The sequence below is a fragment of the Rutilus rutilus genome (genome assembly GCF_951802725.1).
Source record: "Rutilus rutilus genome assembly, chromosome: 1".
Taxonomy (NCBI): Eukaryota; Metazoa; Chordata; class Actinopteri; order Cypriniformes; family Leuciscidae; genus Rutilus; species Rutilus rutilus.
Genome location: NC_140209.1, coordinates 74,196,688 through 74,216,055, shown reverse-complemented (window position 1 = coordinate 74,216,055; position 19,368 = coordinate 74,196,688). Strand labels below are relative to the sequence as shown.

Sequence of the window (19,368 nt, the reverse complement as noted above, 5' to 3'; positions counted from 1 at the left end):
AGTAGGGTTTCAAAAAGAACTATAGTATGAAGTAACTTCCTAACAGACATGCTACTGCAAAAGCACAATACGTGTTGTATTAATTTAGCCCAAAAACATCGTCTTATGGTTATTTATATATATTATACAAAATTGCTTGTTTGGGAGATTCATACTAGTTGCTAAGGTAACCGTAATGGCGCAGGCGCGTAGCCTGACCACAGAAACGGAAGTAAAAAATAAATAAAAATGTGTTAGGCAAAGAAATATAAATAACTGATATTGCCAACAAATAATTAAAAAATATGTCATCCTTTATTAAAATTTGTGTTTTCATGTTGAAATCCAGGCACTAGATGCTAGGGGCGTTTTCGCTGACATTTTGGAGAGGCAGGGTACACTCTGGACTGGTCGCCAGTCCATCACACAACCACTCACACTCCCATTCACACCTAGGGCAATTTTAGAGTCTCCAATGAACCTATTCTATTCGGTTTCTTTATGCTAAATATTTTCAACTTATGTTTTTATACAGAAAATAATGATAAAAATAACATTATTTACATTAGCACTTTTTAAATTTTTTATGTAGGCCTAAAGAACAAAGTGATATGTGATACAAAGACCACAAGGACATTCATACATTAATTCATGTCTACCATTTTATACATACATATATTTAAGAAAATAGCCTATAATAGTAAGCTGATATTCACAACACCAGTTGTCTAGTGTTAATTCTTGTATCCAGAGCAAAGTTATTCAGCAGGATAATGAAAAACTATCTTATTTATGGCTATAATTTAGTATTTACTAATTAATACAACACATAACTATATACCTACTTGACAATTAGCATGTGAAATTTTTATTTTGTGTGATTACACACCCTGTGTAATATACCCTGTGAACAACTGGCATACAATGTTAAGATGAAAATGAAAATCAGTAATTTAACATCTTATTTTCAAGAAGACAAATCAAAACAACAGCTCAGCATGAACTAGTTTGCATGCATGTACAACATATTTTTATAGTTACCTCAAGTAATGCCATGGTAAATTAGTTCCTTTTCTTGGCAAGATAACAGCAGCAATAACAACAGGAAATACTACACTTAAGACTCAACTATGGGTATTGATCAGTCATTTCTGTAAAGTATTTAATGTAGTGACATGTACAGTAAATAGTTCATTCAAAAAGTATCCACAATTACTGTGAATAAAACAATCAAACTATTACATTAATGTAAGTGTAACATTTTTGTATAGTAAAGGTCATTATGTTGACAAGATGAGATGGGCAAAGCTTGGGAAAGTCACAACTGCAAGAGGCTGTTGTCATTCGCAAACTCTAGCACCACACTTGACTGTAGAAATAGTCCATGAAACATCGGAGGTGAAACTTAAAAACCGACCTGCTGTTTGTGAACTGAGGTAACAATAGTCCAAAATAAAAGCACTGTATAAGACATCCATTACACTTCAAAAAGTTTTTTTGTTTTCCTTGAAACACACCTGCAGTCCAGTCATAATTGACACGCACGCAGTCTAAATGCATCCGACCAGTTAAGCACTCATTTACACTGCCTCAAAATCACTGTCATCTGAACTCTCAAAATCAACTTCTTCATGGTCCTCTGGTCTCTCCTCGGGCCCATCCTCCAGCAGAGAAGCAGCATTTGGTCCTAAAGCCAGGCTGTAACTTGAGCAAACGACTTGGAACTTCTCCTCTACATCTGCAAGCCTTTTCTGAAGAAGACACAGGAGCCCGTGATGACCCTCTTCACTTAAACTGCCTAGAAGGAAAAATTAAAAGCGAGGCATGACAATACTTCCATTGTTGTTGAGCTAATCATTAACTGACTTTACTAAAGAACTACAGACCATTTAGATCCAGCCACAAGGAATCCATAATGTAACACTTAAGGATCTCAAAATGAGTGGGGTTTTATAGGATGCCCAAAAGCATTACAGCAAGAATGTAATAAAAGTTAGCATCTTACCACTGTTTCTGCCAGAAGACATTTCTGATATCACTGTCCTAATGTTTCCAGACAGCTCTCTGAGATAGGTGCAGTGCTGTCTCATCTCCCTCATCACAATGATCTTTTCCTCTTGAAGCCGCACTTTTGACATGTACACATCAAAAATCTTCTTCTTGGTGAGGATGTTGCTGGATTCTGAAGTCACACAAATAACATCCCTTCGATTAAAATTTGACCTGTACAGTCTAAACAGCAGGCAAAACACAAGTAGTGTATGAACATCCCATATACTGGTGCAGAGTGCAAAAATGTAATAGAAATGTAATCAGATAAAATGTGGCATATGTTTACAGTAGCATATACAACATATCATTAGTTTAAGGACACACACACACACACACCTTAGAGAGAAATTGCTACTTACCACTGCTGTGCACTTCCCACGGCCATATTAGACTGTCTCCTCCCACGGAGAAACCGCTCTCCACCTTCTCCTCAACGATGCGCTCCTCATCTGGCACCTGCTCATTGTAGAGCTTGATTGTTTGCAGGAGTTTTCTCTTCTCTTCCCACAATTTTCTTCGACGCAAGTGTCGAATTTTGTTGCTGTCTATAAAATAAAAAAAACACAGAAAACATGATGCACAAGCATGTGTATACAGATATCAGAAAGTTATTAAAAGGCATAATAGGCCTAATATCTGTAAAATTAAAAAAGGAACACATTTTAAAATTAAGGACCTAAAAACACTATAATACCAAAACAATCCACTGCAATTAGACATCTGCAAGTAATAAAAAAGACACAAATATTAGATGAGTTTTCAACATACCAGTGTGATTATAAAGGCTGGCTTTTTTTTGATGAACACCAAGAAACATTTGTTCAATTGATTTCTGAAGGTTATGTTGGTCATCACATCTGGTACCCACAGAATCTTAAAGCAACAACAATAATACAAGTAAATTATTATGATGTCTTGGAAGTTCAAGTTTATTTAGAGCCCCAAATCACTGTTAACAGTGTCAAAAGAGTTTTACAAGCCCACAAGTTTATATCAAACAAAAACAGGACAACGCCCCCTTACTTAATCCTTATGCATGGCAAAGATTCTCACTTATACAATTGCAGTATTAGTAAACTACTTAGAAGAATGTCCATCAAATACTGTACCGTCAGTAGCCAATTGTCTGACATCATGTACCCACTGATGCACGATGTTCTGCCAGAAAGACTCGGGAGAATTAATGCTGTAGCATAGACATTTATTAATGAGCTCAGCAAGCAATCAAATTCTTTGGCGGAGGCCCCGTTCATGACTCGAATTCCAGGGGTATTGAATCAGCGACTGCTGACTGAAGATGAAGGCAGGGGCGCCGCTCACCCCCCGAGGCGATGAAGGGGGCCATCTGGTGGTGGTGGGGTGGATGGAAGGGAGGGCGTCTTGAAGACTTCAGGTTGGAGAGGAGAGCCCATTTAGTGATGTTGGGGATGGTGATGGTGGACACCTGGGTGGTCGTGATGGGGGGGATGGAGGAGAAGATCCGTCTTAGTGGTGGTGGGGAGGAAGGTGGTGGCTGGAGCAACAGCATCTGCGGACTCAGATATGAGTAAGTGCTGCCCTTTTATGCTACAGCAAGAAAATGAATGGGTAGTTGAAGAGGCAATTAGTGACGTAAATGATTGAGTCTCCCTGGCAGAACTTGCGCTAGCTTTATTTCTCAGGACACCCCAGTTCACTGCTCAAATCCTCCAGTTTCTGAGACTCAGCCTCAGCCTTTTTCAAAGTCTGGTGTAAAAAAAAGAAAGATTTTTGACTTTGCAATCTTAAAAAGTGAGGAAAATTGAGAAAAGCTTTGTATACATAACTCAGACATAACATAATACCTTGATGTATCTGCTGGATAGTGCAAGATGAAGGCCTTCCCACTTCCGTCGGTTCCACCCAATAGCAGCATATCATTCCTGGCTTTAAACAACAAAATGATGTGATGGAGGAAAGTCCCATTAATGCTCATGGTATTGCAGTTCATTCACGCATTGACAATTGATTTTTAATTTAAGAGAGATGTAATGCAGTTTTATTAATGTAGCCTACTGTATATTCAAATATTTACAGCTGTATATTTGCTATATTATACAATATTTGTAATCTCAGTACAAAGTATTAGACAGTTAGAATAAAAATACATAAAAGACAGGTTTCCTAAAATAATATAAATGAGCAATAATTACCAGATTTTGTCATGTACTTAGTTGTGAGGGCACAACGAGACAAGTAGCTGTTTACCATTTCCACCTCCTCCCCTGCAGTTGTGCCAGCACCTTCCTGATTTTTGCCACTCCAGATTATCTTACAAATCAGCATGGCACTTAAATTATAGTCATATACAGTGTATTATATAAGTAATACAAAAAAAATAAATAATAATTAACATGGAATGATAAAGAATATGCAGTACCTCGCACTTGGTTGAATGAGCCTTGGCATGCATGACAGAAAGGAATGATCTCACCTGCAGTAAAGGTCTGAGTTCCAACATGGAGACGGCCAACTTCTCAAGGTAAGGCCAATACTTGCAAGCAATATCTGTGCAATAGAACTGTCCGTTTGTGGCTGCTTGGAGCTCCTTCTGCAGGTACAGCGGATAAGCAAATATTTCCCCCCTGTACATGTTAAGAGCCTTGAGTAGCACTCCATGTCTGCAAACAACCACCTCAAGGCCCTCTTCATCCAGTTTGCTTGCTCTTCTGGCCGTTTTGCGTGCAGCAGACCACTGACTGGCTCCACAGATCCCTTTGCCGGCAGTCTGCATGACGCAATAATTCTGGTTAAAACTGAAAGTTGCTATTTTTTCTAACTAGTTACTTCATCCATCAGGATGAGTCAGGTTACATCACACCAACTGGCATCTTTGTAATGATCGGTGACAATAAAGGTTTACTTTCGAACTACTACTAAAGAGGAGCTTCAGAAAATGCATCTTCTACTTTCTCTACTCTAGCTACACAAACTAGTTGCAAGGCAGGGTGACAAACTGCATGCATAGTCACTATCTCTTGCAGAGATCTGCTATTACATAATGAATGACTAAACTAGCCACTTTGGATGCCACCACACTTACCATTATCTAATTTAAACCTCAACACAAGATTGTTTGGAAGAGTGCACCATGCTCAAAGTGCTAGTAACAAACTAAGTGTATGATATAAGCTTACACCAACTAGGGATAAATTATCTTTTTAATAAAATTTTGGATATAAATCAAAGGTGCAAAAAATCAACTTATTTTACTAACACTTTTGATTTTACTCCTGATCTCATCGACAAAATGGTGTACATCAGTGTCCTTGGCAATGAAGGTGCCATCAAAATAGGGTTCCTCTGACCTTGATAGAATAAGAAAAAATATATGTTCAGTGTCAGACATTATATGTTCTGTTAATTTTACATTAAGTAAAACAACTACAAGTGTAAAACAACTAACCCTTTTGACTGCCGAAATCGGTACACTTTTCTGTTGCCATCTGCACAAAGAGCAAGCATGTTGGGTGTACATGCCGGGCAGGTGAAGTGCTCTACACTGGCCATTTTCTCACACTGGCACTGGCAGAATGTGTATTCCATGAAGCTTCTTTGGAATACGTCTCCATGTATTTTCCCAGCCTGTACATTCGATTAGTAAAGAGTAAAATGAAATAGCTACACTAATATTCTCTCATATCTACTTGAGGCAACTTTGATCTACACTGATCTCACCCTTCCAAAGAGACAGGTCCTCCTCTCCAACATCCGCAAAAAACCTTGTCTAGATAAACCTGGTGCAACAGTTTTCATTTCTTCAAATGAGCTGAAGACATCTATGGAGAACAGCGTGTCAGCATTCACAGATGCTGGCCAATACCCACTGCTGATTAGGTCGCTCATGTCAGGTGTCCAATGTGCCAGACATAATCTGCACAGCAAGTTTGGCAAGTGCAAATCATACCGACCTAAAATCAAAAAGTAGACCATTGTAACACACAAAGGGACAAGAATAAATACAAATATAAACCATAATTCATACCATTTATGCAAACCAAAATTATTGCTCTGCCAGCGGATTCGGTGACGTTTGAAGGGTCGCAAGTACATAACTGGACAGGTCTCACTGTAGGCAATAAACATACTGAAAAGAGAAGTTAAATAATTAGTGAGAAAGCATAAAAAAAATATGTCCAATTAAGATAATAAAACTTTAATCACTTTGCCAAAAAGGTTCAGAACAATACCTTGATTGCCCAGTGAATATTTGCCATCTTTTTGTACACAGCACACTGTTAGCTCAATGGGCTTGTAAATTCCCTCAATGCAGGACTCCCTGTTATGGAGGGTGAGTTTTTTGTGTATGTGTACGTCACAATCCATACACAGCCACTCTTGGGGCATGCAGTCTCTGCAGCGAATGACGGCAGGAGATGTGCAGTGGCTGCAGTTATTTTCTGGAGCCACTTTGCAGGACAGCAAGCAGTTGATGTGATGGGTCCTTGCTTTCCGCCACTCATCTTGGGCTACAGATTGGCACAAGCACCATGATGTGGATGTAGAAGGATACTTGCTGGTGCCTTGAACATCTGCTGAGGTCAGAATGTCCTGCAGTTTCTGCATCTCACTGTCTTAAAGACAGAAATAAGAAAATAATCATTCCTTTCACGCTTATAGCTAACTTGCTTAATTACAGTAAGGTCAGGTGTCATCTTACCAAATGAGTGTTGAGAGCAGTTTGATTGGGTAACTGTGGGAACCTCCTCAGATGACTCAAAATGAGTAGTGCTCTCACTGCCAACAACGGAAACAACTGAAAAGATAGATAGAAAGGAATGAGATAACAATTTTCATGTCTTACAAACATATAATACAGTGTTATGGCTATAATAGGCTAATTGACATGTCTGACAATTCCATTAATCTCTAAAAGTTTTTTTCCTCATTATCTGGACATAATCTTGAACTGTAAGCAATATGAACCTGACACCGATTGCTTCACTTCCACTTCCACTCATTTCTTTGGAATTGCTTAGCATTACAGTGAAGTCAATAACATAGGTAAAACATCAACCACCATGTTGTGTTTCTGTTTGTACAGTTTAACATACAGTCTTCAAAGGAAAATTATTAAAAACCAGAAACAGAAATCCTTTTAAGTTTTACCATGAAAAATAAATAAAGGATAAAGCTGTGCACTGGAAGCCCCACAGTTTGGTGGTCTATGTTTCAAAAGTGACACAAAACCATATTTATGTTACCTAACAAATAGCAAGCTGAATTCTGTATACAATGGGCACAGTTATACTTAGTTAAGAAAGATTGGCTGGGTAATCATAAATAATCCTGGAAGACATGGACTACCTGTAGCTGAAGCACGTTTTCGTGTCTCTCCACTTCTGCTTCTTTTTAGCAGTGGACGTCCTTCAGCATCTCTCTCCACCCATCGGACATTACATTTACTGCCTTTAGCAGATGTTGCTTTGTCCTTCGCTTCCTTTGCCTTGCATGACAGAAAGTGAGCATCGTATAATAACACTGAAATACAGCCAACTCTTGAGCAGTTCATTCAAATTTCGCACTCTAATTCCCACTATTTAGTATTAATTACATTAATACTGGAAGATCACTATCTCAAAAAAAACAAAAAAAACTCACTTTGGTTTGAGCAAGAAGCATGTCTGCAATGAAAATAGCATCATCTGCTCTCCCTCTGTCTTGCTGAGCAGCCATTTCAAAGATACTATACTGGAAAGGAAGATAAAAACACGGTCAGACAAAAAGAATTGAGGACAGAGTATAGGATAAAGAATAGAGTAACAATACTTACTTGAAGACAGTGAAGCTTTACAAGAAAGAAATTGAGAGAGAGAGAGAGAGAGAGAGAGAGAGAGAGAGGATTGCAATTTAAAACAATATGTTAAAATGTAATTTATTCCTGTGATCAAAGCTGAGTTTTCAGCATCATAATTATTTGGACAGCATTTACATGAAATATATATATTTGTGTAACAATGTAAAAGCCTTTACTGTCACGTTTAATCAATTTAATGCATAACGTACTTTCTGAATAAAATAAATTCGTGCTAAATAAATAAAATTACTGGTTTATCAAAAAAACACCTTAGGATCGACATTTTCTATGTGTGGATAGATCCTTTAGAATAGATAGGCCTACAACATCAGTATCGATATTTCAGGATCGAAATCCGCGCATATATCATCATCAACAAGCAGCGGGGTTTATCTAAAGTTACTTCCCATCGACCATAACAACTTTTTTATAAACGTAATATAACCTAATATGCAGTCACTGCAACTTTCTGTGATTAATTAATTAGCCAATTAATATCCATTTCTATTAACGTTATTGACCACGGTAACGTTAACACTAACAGCACCATAGATTAAAAAGCTCCACAGTCCACACACACAAATATAACGTTAGGCTACAGCAACGTTAGATTTTCTTAAATTACAGAACCATAATATAAAAATATGGCTTTGGCCGACCTGGACGACGCGGGAATTTTGGAGAATGCAATATATCGCTTCTCTATTTGGTCCGTGGGGAGTTGTTGGCATTGAGGAAATTATCGCCCCCCTGCTGGTACTCACCCTTCATTCATGCGTGTCATTGTCACGCTTAGAGGAGTCAAAGCGTGACACTGACACGCATCCGCTAGTGGACCAGCGTGTGTATTACACGCTTTAGCGTGATACCGGGTTGCTGTGTGCGCGCACATGTGAGAGACGCATGAGTGACAGAGACGGAGGGAGAGCAGGGAAAGGAAATGCAGCTGTATGAATACGCTGCGTGTTTTAAATAGCGTTAAAAAATGAAAGACCTTGACAAAGACGAAAACTAAAGACATTTACTCTATAATTTTATTTTTATTTTAGTTCGTTGCCAAACACACATTACAGGTTTAGTTAGTTATCGTTTTTTTAGTAATGCCTCGTTTTTATTTTTATTTCAGTTAACGACAATGTTTTTTCCAACCTAGTTTTCGTTTTTTCGTTCGTTTTCGTTAACGATTATAACCTGGCTCCGAAAACAACTGATTGGATTTGAATACCAATCCATCACACACATAATTTAAAATGAGAGGTGTACTCTCATTCCTAGATGTACAACATTCTTCCCATACAGCAGGATCTTTCAGGAGTGCTGTTAATGTGTCTTTTATGGGAATATATTGGGCATGTCTCTCCTTTCTGTTTTCATCAATCCCCCAAAAAATGCATTTTGGATGCACATATGGAAAGTTTTCCTCAAAGTACTGTTTTCTCTTGTACTTTGTGGAAAGAGCAGAGCTGCATGATCCATGAATATCCATGTCCATAGGGTTTTCAAACCATCTTCAATTTCTATCTCAGAGAGTTTAGATTTTGCTTGAAGAGATACTTTAAGTTGATTCTTTGTGTACTGCTGGCACACTCCAGTAAGCTTATTTATCTCTTCTACGATTAACTGCACTGTTGAGGAAGGGATCAGGTGCTTTGCCTGCAACTTCATGAAAAACATGGACAGATTTCTCATGTATAAACTTTTCATTTGTGCAGGGTCCAGCATATCCTCCTCATGCCCCTCGTCATCTGCCCCTTCCCCTGAGTGGCTTTCAGTAACAGAGAACTGAGACTCACTAGGAACTGAAGGAAGACAGTATGCACCAGAGACATGCAAAGCTGTAGAGTATTTGTGCTTTCTAGATAGGTGGGACGTGAAAATGAGCGATCACAGTTTTTGAAGGGGCAATGCACCTGCTCTCTTTTTGAAATGGGAAATTTAAGGTGACCCAAAAGATCTGAAAGATCAATCAACTGTTTCTGACAGTTTGTAACTTCACATTTGAAGGGTCCCTGCAGAGACCAGAAGATGACTGCCGATGATGACGGTAAACATGACATTTATATGCGTTGTAATTTCTGAAGCGTAACTTACAACCTGCCATGCAACATGCATATAGGTAATGTGCCTCATTTCTGTGTAGCCCTTGATGTTGTACATATCCTTTTAGGGTTTTCACAGAAACACTACAACTATTACAAGTGTAGTCTGCAAACATCTTTACATGGTACAATGATCACCTTTTTCTACTGATCTTGATTTTAGCAGCTCACGCAACTTGAGAAACAGTGCAGGGAGAAACAAAAACAAGCATGTAAGTGTATAGGACATGTTAAGAAATCTACAAATGTTCTAAGAAATGTATTGATAAATGTATCTAAAGTACTGAATACTATCCGTCTAACCAGTGAATCCCTATTAGTTTATGTGCTCCTGTTTCAGTGTTTGTGCTTCAGTGACGACAGCGTTTTAATTTTGAGTGGTGATTAAAGTTGGCATGAAAGCAAGTATATTGTATATGTGAAAATGTCCCATTGGATTGTAGGAAGTTGGGCATTGCAGGGGGTGAGTTAGCGTTTTTGATTAAAGATTACAAGGGCATATTAATATATATAAAAAAATATAATATTGTGCACGGATAACTCATTTATAATAAGCACTGCAACATTCTGTAAAACAGTTATAATTTTCACTTTTAATTTCATGGCTACTAAACTGACTAACTACTAGTGCATTCAACTGTTTGAACCAGCTGAAAATGGCAAGGCCAAATTATGAGAAACAGAAACGATTAATTGCTTATCTGGGTCTTCAGGCTATGCAGTCTGTTGGTTTACCTCACCTCCCGATCTAAGTCGATCGTTCATTCAGTGACATCCTCATAAAATGACCTATGCAGTCTGTAGTACCTGACACAGAAGACTCTATAAATCGTCTCGGTTACGTATGTAACCCTCGTTCCCTGAGTACAGGGAACGGAGACGTGTCGTCGGGGGAGTTCCCTGACGAATTGGGATCACGTAAGGGAGACCAATTGCCTGCGAGTGAATTAAAACGAGCCAATGAAATTGGCATGCAGGATTTGCATTCCGCAGCCCGCCTACCAGCGCGGGTATAAAAAGGCGGAAGCAACGCATGCATAGTGCTTTTCGCTGAGGAGCCGAACAGTGTCCGATCCTCCGCGAAGGTACAGCAACATGGCAACGGGACGACACGTCTCCGTTCCCTGTACTCAGGGAACGAGGGTTACATACGTAACCGAGACGTTCCCTTTCGTCCTGGGAACTCCAACGTGTCGTCGGGGGAGTTCCCTGACGAATTGGGATCCCTAGTAAAACGCCATGGTGCTGGCCCCTTCCAGCGCCCAGCTAAGCTACCCTGCAGCAGTTTCTTGAATAAGTTGCGGGAGCTAGCTAGGGAATCACACTGCTGTTCCGCAAGACCCGCACAGTGGATTTTGGATAACACTGGGAAGCGTGCCCTAATCCCCAGGGGGGGTGGGGGAACGCTGCGGAAGCTCAGCCTGCTTGAGGAAGGCCTGGAATACACATATGTACTAGCCCAGTGGGGTAGTGAAACATATGGCAGTCCCTGAGGTAGTCCCAATCCGAGGGAAGTAGGAGCGTACTCAACAGGGACGACAGAACGAGTCTGTCAAGGGGAAGTCACGGCTGAACTGCACGTGGCATCATGGGTCACCGTAGAGACCACTGAAAAACACCCAGTCTACTAGCAACTCCTACTAGAGGTAGCAGACCTGGCGCCGGGCGGTCCGCCACGCCTGGCACCGGAGGAGTGATGGAGGAACTCACGAGGCTCACCGACGTAGGGCGCCAACGGAGCAAAAGTCGCACGTATCCGGCCGAGGCACGGAATGGCGTAGCAAGCCGACACAACCTATTCCCTCGCACCACTGGCCGTAGCGAGTACTCGGGAGGAAACAGGTTCCACACGTAGGCTATAGAACCTAGCGAACGTGTTCGGTGTCGCCCAGCCCGCAGCTCTACAGATGTCTGTCAGCGAGGCGCCTTGAGCCAAAGCCCAGGAAGCGGCAACACCTCTAGTAGAGTGAGCCCGCAACCTGGGAGGACAAGGCTCACCCAGAGACTCATACACTCGGGTGATAACATCCACTAACCAGTGAGCTAACCTCTGCTTGGAGACAGCCTTCCCCTTCTGCTGGCCTCCGTAACAGACAAAGAGCTGATCTGAGGTTCTGAAGCTTTGCGTTCTGTCAATATAAACCCGCAGTGCGCGGACGGGACAGAGAAAAGCTATGGCTGGGTCTGCCTCCTCCTAGGGCAACGCTTGCAGGTTCACTACCTGGTTCACGAAGGGAGTGGTAGGAACCTTGGGCACATATCCGAGCCGGGGTCTCAATACAACATGAGAAAGGCCCGGCCCGAACTCCAGGCACGATTCGTCGACCGAAAATGCTTGCAGATCCCCGACCCTCTTGAAAGAGGCCAATGCTAACAGGAGCGCTGTCTTAATGGACAGGATATTAAGCTCTACTGTCAGCAAAGGCTCAAAGGGAGGACTTCGAAGAGCTCTAAGAACCAGAGCTAGGTCCCAAGAGGGTACAGAGTGCGACACACGAGGTGGATTTAACCTCCTAGCACCCTTAAGGAATCTGATGATCAGGTCGTGCTTCCCCAAGGACTTACCTTCTACTGCATCGTGATGTGCTGCTATTGCAGCGACATACACTTTGAGGGTGGAGGGAGACAGCCTTCGCTCCAACCCATCTTGCAGGAAAGAAAGCACGGCTCTGATCGGGCAAGTTCGGGGGTCCTCCTGACGGGAGGAACACCAATCGACGACAGGTTCCACTTCAACGCATAGAGGCGCCTCGTAGAGGGGGCTCTAGTGGAAGTGATGGTATCTACCACTGCCTGTGGCAGGCCATCTAGAACCTCCGCGTCCCGTCCAGGGACCAGACATGGAGTTTCCAGAGGTCTGGACGCGGGTGCCATAGAGTGCCTCATCTCTGAGAAAGAAGGTCCTTCCTCAGAGGAATCGGCCAAGGAGGGGCTGTCGCGAGGAGCATGAGTTCCGTGAACCAAGTCCTGGTGGGCCAATACGGCGCCACTAACAGGACCTGCTCCTCGTCCTCCCTGACCTTGCACAGAGTCTGTGCAAGAAGGCTCACTGGGGGAAACGCATACTTGCGCAGGTCCCGGGGCCAGCTGTGGGCCAGGACATCCGTGTCGAGGGTCCCCTCGGTCAGGGACTAAAACCACTGGCAATGGGTCGTGTCCGGAGAAGCAAACAGGTCTACCTGTGCGACTCCGAAGACACTCCAAATCAGCTGGACCGACTGGGGATGGAGTCGCCATTCCCCTGGCAGGGGAGGCAACCGTGAGAGCTCGTCTGCCACACGGTTGAGCTCCCCTGAAAGATGAATGGCATGAAGCGACCTCAGATGCTTCTGACTCCATAGGAGGAGGTGGGAGGCGAGTCGCGACATACGACGGGAGCGTAGACCACCTTGATGGTTGATGTACGCAACGGTCGCAGTGCTGTCCGTTCGGACCAGTACTGCTTGTGTCTGAGAAACCCCTTGAGGCGACACAAAGCTAGACGTACTGCTTGCAACTCTAGGCAGTTGATGTGCCAATGCAGCTGGGGCCCCGTCCACAGACCCAAGACTGCATGCCCGTTGTACGTGGCCCCCCAACCCATGGCAGAGGCATCCGTGAACACCACAGCATGCCTGGAAACCTGGACTAGGGGCACTCCAGCCCGTAGAAAACACAGGGTCCGACCATGGGAAGAAGGTTCGGCGGCAGCGCGGGGTAACTTTGACCCAGAGCATACCGTTCTGCCACGCCCACCTCGGGACTCGATCGTGAAGCCAGCGCTGAAGCGATCTCATATGTAACAAGCCGAGCGGCGTTACTGCGGCTGCGGCTGCCATATGCCCCAGGAGCCTCTGAAATTGTTTCAGTGGAACCGCTGTCCTGCCTCGAAAGGACTTGAGGCAGGTGAGCACTGACTGGACGCGCTCCTCTGTGAGGCGCACAGTCTGGGCGACCGAGTCCAGTTCCATACTGAGATAAGAGATCCTCTGCATGGGGCAGAGTTTGCTCTTGTCCCAGTTGACCTGAAGCCCCAACCGACTGAGGTGCCGGAGCACCATGTCCCTGTGATCGCACAACACATCTCGCGAGTGAGCTAGAATGAGCCAGTTGTCGAGATAGTTGAGAATGCGAACGCCTTGTTCTCTCATGGGAACAATGGCCGCCTCCGCGACTTACGTAAAGACACGAGGCGACAGGGCCAGCCCGAAGGGTTGGACTTCGTACTGATACGCACAACCCTCGAACGCAAACCATAGAAACGGTCTGTGTCAAGGAAGAATCGAGACGTGAAAGTACGCGTCCTTCAGGTCGCTCGCTGCAAACCAATCCTGGGGACGGATGCATTTGAAAATGCGCTTCTGCGTGAGCATTTTGAACGGGAGTATGTGCAGGGCCCGATTCAAAACTTGCAGGTCCAGGATTGGCCATAACCCACCGCCTTTCTTGGGTACAATGAAGTATGGGCTGTTAAACCCGGACCTCATCTCGGCAGGAGGGACCGGCTCGATCGCGTCCTTCGCCAGCAGGACACCGATCTCTTTCCGCAAGACAGGGGCACCCACTGACTGCACACGGGTGCAGTGGACGCCCTTGAACTTGGGAGGCCGGCATGCATAGCCGAACCGAATGGTGCGAATGAGCCATCGGGACGGACCCGGAAGCGCTAGCCAGGCTTCCAGATACCGTCCTAACAAACCCACCCGAACCACCGGCGTACCCGCGGAGGGGCAGCGAGGTGGAAGACAGGGACCCGGCTCTGGTGGCATTGTAGCGACCGAGAGCGGGGTCTGGGCGTTTTAACTTGACGCCAACCTGCTTCCACCTGTGGGCAGACGGCAGAGAAGGCCCTTGGGCATTCTGCTGCGGGCTGCCCGGTGGCGAGGGGAGGGGGAGAGACGAGGAACGAGGCCCTGACTCCTCATGACCTGGTCTCTGCGCCTCCGGGCCCAGCTGCAGACAGGAGCGATGCAGCCGAGGCTGTGTCACTGCTATCCGCGAGCTGGAGAGAGGGGAACGAGAGTGGCGCTGATCGTGGGCGGCGCGCACTGCCATTCTGACCCTCTCGGACGGAGGAGACTGGTCTTACTGGTCTGCCAGACTCGACCGTGAGGGGAAACGAGGAGCGAGGCCCGGGGGCATCGAGTCCTGGTTCCCACCTCCTCACCCAGCGAGAGACGAGAGTGACAAGGCCGAAGCCCTCACTGTCATCTGAGCACTGGGGGCCCGTGAGTGACTCAGAGAAAGTGGACTGCTCAAATTTGGGTACCGCTGACTGGATGACCAGCGGCGGAACAGAAATGAAATTCTCCACCCGGCCCTCCCCCGGGGGAAGGAGTGGTGATGACACGCACTCCCGAAGAGCAGACATCACATACTCCGGGTCGCTCCTCTCAGGGTCGTTTCCCTTACCCTTTGCGGGGGGAAACGAACTCCGACCGGGCGGTTTTGAGGTGCTTCTGGACCACCAGTGTGGACATCGTCTGACCGAGGGCCAGCGCTGTGACTAAACACGGTCAGTCACTAAGCACAGCTCCACCCCGAATCAGAACTACCCACATGCACTGAATGTGCAGGGGTAGTGAGAGAGGAAAAACTTCCGCAGATTTAGGCATGTTTGGCTTGCCATATTGGCACCAAAATGCTTCCATACTGCCAAAAATTTTCACACGCATCCAGGCACTTTAGACCCAGGAAGTGTGGCTGTCAAGTCTGAATCTTCAGCATGAGAACACACCATTACAGTTGGAACTCAGCATCATTTTCAGAGTATAACAGCCCTCTCTCCGATGTAGCGATCGACATCTGTCCTCCCCTGGGGCCCCAAATGAAATGATTGGTCCCTCATGAGAAGGACCAAAATCCCATTCAAAGCCTCGACGGCACACGGCACGCTGAGCGGCTCAAGCCTTCACGAGAAAGGGGAGACGAACAACGTGCCGACGTGGTCATGCACTCATGAGAGAACATGAACCACCCATGAACGCAGTCTCAACACACTGATTAGGCATGTGAAACAGCGATCATGGCCGTCAACCAGGCATGCAAGACAGTGAACGTGGCCATCGCTGGCACACGGCACGCTGAGCGTTCAAGCCCTCAGGCAAGACGAACAACGTGCCGACGTGGTCATGCTCTCATGTAGAGAGCACAAACCACCCACAAACACAGTCTCAGCATGTTTGTGATGCGCTAGAGGAGTGAGTGGTTCATGCTCACTGTAACCCTCAGATCACCAATGTTATTTGCCAAAGTAGCCCTCCACTGGAGCACCAGAAGAGAAACTAGATCGGAAAACAAGCAAAGGGACTCACCTCATAGAGGCACGCGAGTCTTGATCTTGACCACGCATCTTGAGCGCCGAATGACGCGCACTGGGTTGCCGTGACAACCCCCGCTGTCAACCGGCGCTCGACGGCACACGGCGCGCTGAACGGCTCGAGCCTTTAAAAAGGGGAGACGAACAACGTGCCGACGTGGTCATGCACTCCTGAGAGAACATGAACCACCCACGAACGTAGTCTCACACACTGATTATGCATGTGAAACAATGAACGTGGCCGTCATATGAGGACAGGAAACGATCGCATCCAGAAACACACGAGTGAAACGTCATCCTGAAAAGGACGCGATCTTCACTCGTGTTGCTCTTTCAGGAAGAAAGTACTCTCTCTATTGTGCTGAAGCACACAGGGACCCAACGCGGCAACACAGCGGGGAAACTGCAAGCCCGCTGTGCGCACTCAACCGTTTACCAGCTGTGAAAACAGCTTTTGAATGAACAGTGTGTAGACGCAGCCAGCAGACAGGAAATCGCGCGGTCGCTGAAACGCCGTCACGCCAACACAGAGAGAGATCCCTTCCCGAAACAGCAGACTCGTAGAGCTTAAGATAAATACAATCTTAAAGCTCATTCACTCAGAGAGGACACAATCGGTCGGCTCCGAAGCAAAAAGCACTATGCATGCGTTGCTTCCGCCTTTTTATACCCGCGCTGGTAGGCGGGCTGCGGAATGCAAATCCTGCATGCCAATTTCATTGGCTCGTTTTAATTCACTCGTAGGCAATTGGTCTTCCTAGCGTGATCCCAATTCGTCAGGGAACTCCCCCGATGACACGTTGGAGTTCCCAGGACGAAAGGGAACATCAGTGTGTGTTCAGCATGTTAAAGACTCGCTCTACTATGCTTCTCTCACAGGAGTGTGTGTTGTTGAGTCTCACAGGTTCAGTTCAGACTCTATAAAGCATCAGTGTGTGTTCAGCGTGTTAAAGACTCGCTCTACTATGCTTCTCTCACAGGAGTGTGTGTTGTTGAGTCTCACAGGTTCAGTTCAGACTCTATAAAGCATCAGTGTGTGTTCAGCGTGTTAAAGACTCGCTCTACTATGCTTCTCTCACAGGAGTGTGTGTTGTTGAGTCTCACAGGTTCAGTTCAGACTCTATAAAGCATCAGTGTGTGTTCAGCGTGTTAAAGACTCGCTCTACTATGCTTCACTCACAGGACTGTGTGTTGTTGAGTCTGACTGCAGTGATGAGGGACATGATGGACGGCAGAGACAGGTGAAGGTGGGAACGGTGGTCATCTGATTCATCAGAATAAACACACAGAATGAGAACCGCTGTGTTGAGATGGCAGTGAGATGTGGGGTTCACCGCCTGGACATATGTGATTGCTAGAACAATAAGTTTGAATAAAGCTTTGTTTGGTGTGTTGTTGACTTGCATTTGTTTATTGTGATGGTCACTTTTACTCATTTATTCATGTTTCTTATTGTCAGTAAATAAAATAAAATTCTGTCATTAATATGCATTAATTCATTGCTAGACTGAAAATTGAGACGTGTTCACTGCATTTATTTAGTGTGTATTTATGCATATCTGTCACATGACAAAACAAATGACATTTTGTTTCTTTTACTGAAATATATAATTGTCAGTTAAAAAACTAATATAATTTAGTATTGGTCAGCATTTATCATTATAATTGTGTGTAAGTGTTGGGGTGGGCTAGCAATGCAATTTTTTTCTGGGGTAATCTTTATTTTTAAGGAGGGATATTTACATTTTTGGAGTATAAAATCAGCAGTTTTCTCCAAAGGCGAGATCTTGGAGCAGCCGTCCGTCTCCTCTGTGCAGACATTACACAAATTACACACGCTGAGGAGAACTGCTCTAGGCTGTCGAGTTACTGATGTTATGAAGTGTTAGTGCACCTGTCACTCATAACTTATAGTTACATACAAGATCAGGGAAAGATTCCAGTTCTTTAACAATTAACAATCATAATGACAATAAATACGAAAACATAAATATCATGGGTTTGCGCTTATCATAGAATGAGATTATATACACAGGGAGAAAAGCACAATTACAAGGTTAAATATTTGAACAATTGATCATAATACATAAAAAAAAAAGTTTATTATTTATAAACCTGAGGGATGAAACGAGTTAAACATAAATGAGATTTAAGCCACTTTTGCTTGTGGGTGAAACATTTTGCATATAAAATAAAGAAATTAACAACATATTCAAGAGATGATGATTTGGGGTTTTCGTAATAAAAAATAACATCTTTAAGGATAAAACTGTGGGTCACATTATAGGGTTAAAATATAAGAACTTAAATCAACCCTAAATGTATTGGTTAAACTACAATCACAAAATAAATGGGCACTTGATTCTTCAACAAAACCACAAAATGAGCAAGTTTAATCAATATCAGGATATTTACAGATTGATGAATTAAAGCTGGTGATCATATCTTTTAAGTTGTTGTGCTTGTGATAACGTTGTAGGTAACATGATAACCTCAACATGGCGGATGATGTACGGCTCGCATTCATACTTAACGCGATCAGGCTATATAGTACCTACTCTTTTAGCGCTCGTTAAGCAAGTACTTATTGAAATTAAGTGCCTACTCAGTGAATATGCGGTTTCGAACACAGCCAGGGTGTAGCAAACACACTCACAGTCCTTTTACACAACAGTTAGTTAGTCATGTGACAATCACCTGATTACGTAATGTAGAATAGTCACAATAGAGAAGAAATTTTTAGATAAATATAGAGGACATATCTCACCAAAAAAAATACACAACATAATATAAAACAATATAAAAAAAAAATATATATATATAAAAAAAAATATATATATATATATATATATATATATATATATATACACACACACATACATATATATATATAACAGATCAGAGTCACAAATGTGAAGTATGAATGTATTCCAAAACAGATTTTACACAAAAAAAAAATCTATAAATAATATTTTTATTTACACATGTATTTCTCCTCATAGACAGTAGTGAGACTCTTCTGTGGATCACCTGATGGTTTCTGCTCCTCTCATGATCATTTCACACTACGATATAACACATCTGTCAGAGTTTGGTGATCGATCTTTATCAGGGAAGTTTGGTGA

At 43.7% G+C, this 19,368-nt stretch overlaps 3 protein-coding genes across 3 annotated transcripts in view; all 3 read right to left on the bottom strand.

Annotated features, from left to right (window-relative positions):
• The window catches only part of LOC311305800 (uncharacterized protein), a 1,224,369-nt gene that overhangs the window by 372,745 nt on the left and 832,256 nt on the right, over positions 1-19,368 (bottom strand). The window lies entirely within an intron of this gene.
• LOC311305972 (uncharacterized protein) lies at positions 841-4,387 on the bottom strand. The gene is made up of 7 exons (XM_084434039.1): positions 4,203-4,387; positions 3,855-3,936; positions 3,141-3,756; positions 2,800-2,904; positions 2,391-2,576; positions 1,985-2,161; positions 841-1,777 (listed from the first exon to the last, which is right to left on the bottom strand). Exons 4-7 carry the CDS (start codon positions 2,846-2,848, stop codon positions 1,560-1,562), a joined length of 630 nt encoding a protein of 209 aa, XP_084290165.1. The 5' UTR covers positions 2,849-2,904; positions 3,141-3,756; positions 3,855-3,936; positions 4,203-4,387; the 3' UTR covers positions 841-1,559.
• Positions 3,281-17,437, bottom strand: LOC311298895 (uncharacterized protein; the record flags this gene model as incomplete). Its single annotated transcript, XM_084422220.1, has 13 exons — positions 17,424-17,437; positions 7,823-7,837; positions 7,651-7,740; positions 7,357-7,495; positions 6,710-6,805; positions 6,240-6,623; positions 6,035-6,136; positions 5,728-5,960; positions 5,456-5,634; positions 5,267-5,357; positions 4,430-4,777; positions 4,258-4,320; positions 3,281-3,544 (listed from the first exon to the last, which is right to left on the bottom strand). Exons 3-13 carry the CDS (start codon positions 7,723-7,725, stop codon positions 3,281-3,283), a joined length of 1,974 nt encoding a protein of 657 aa, XP_084278346.1. The 5' UTR covers positions 7,726-7,740; positions 7,823-7,837; positions 17,424-17,437.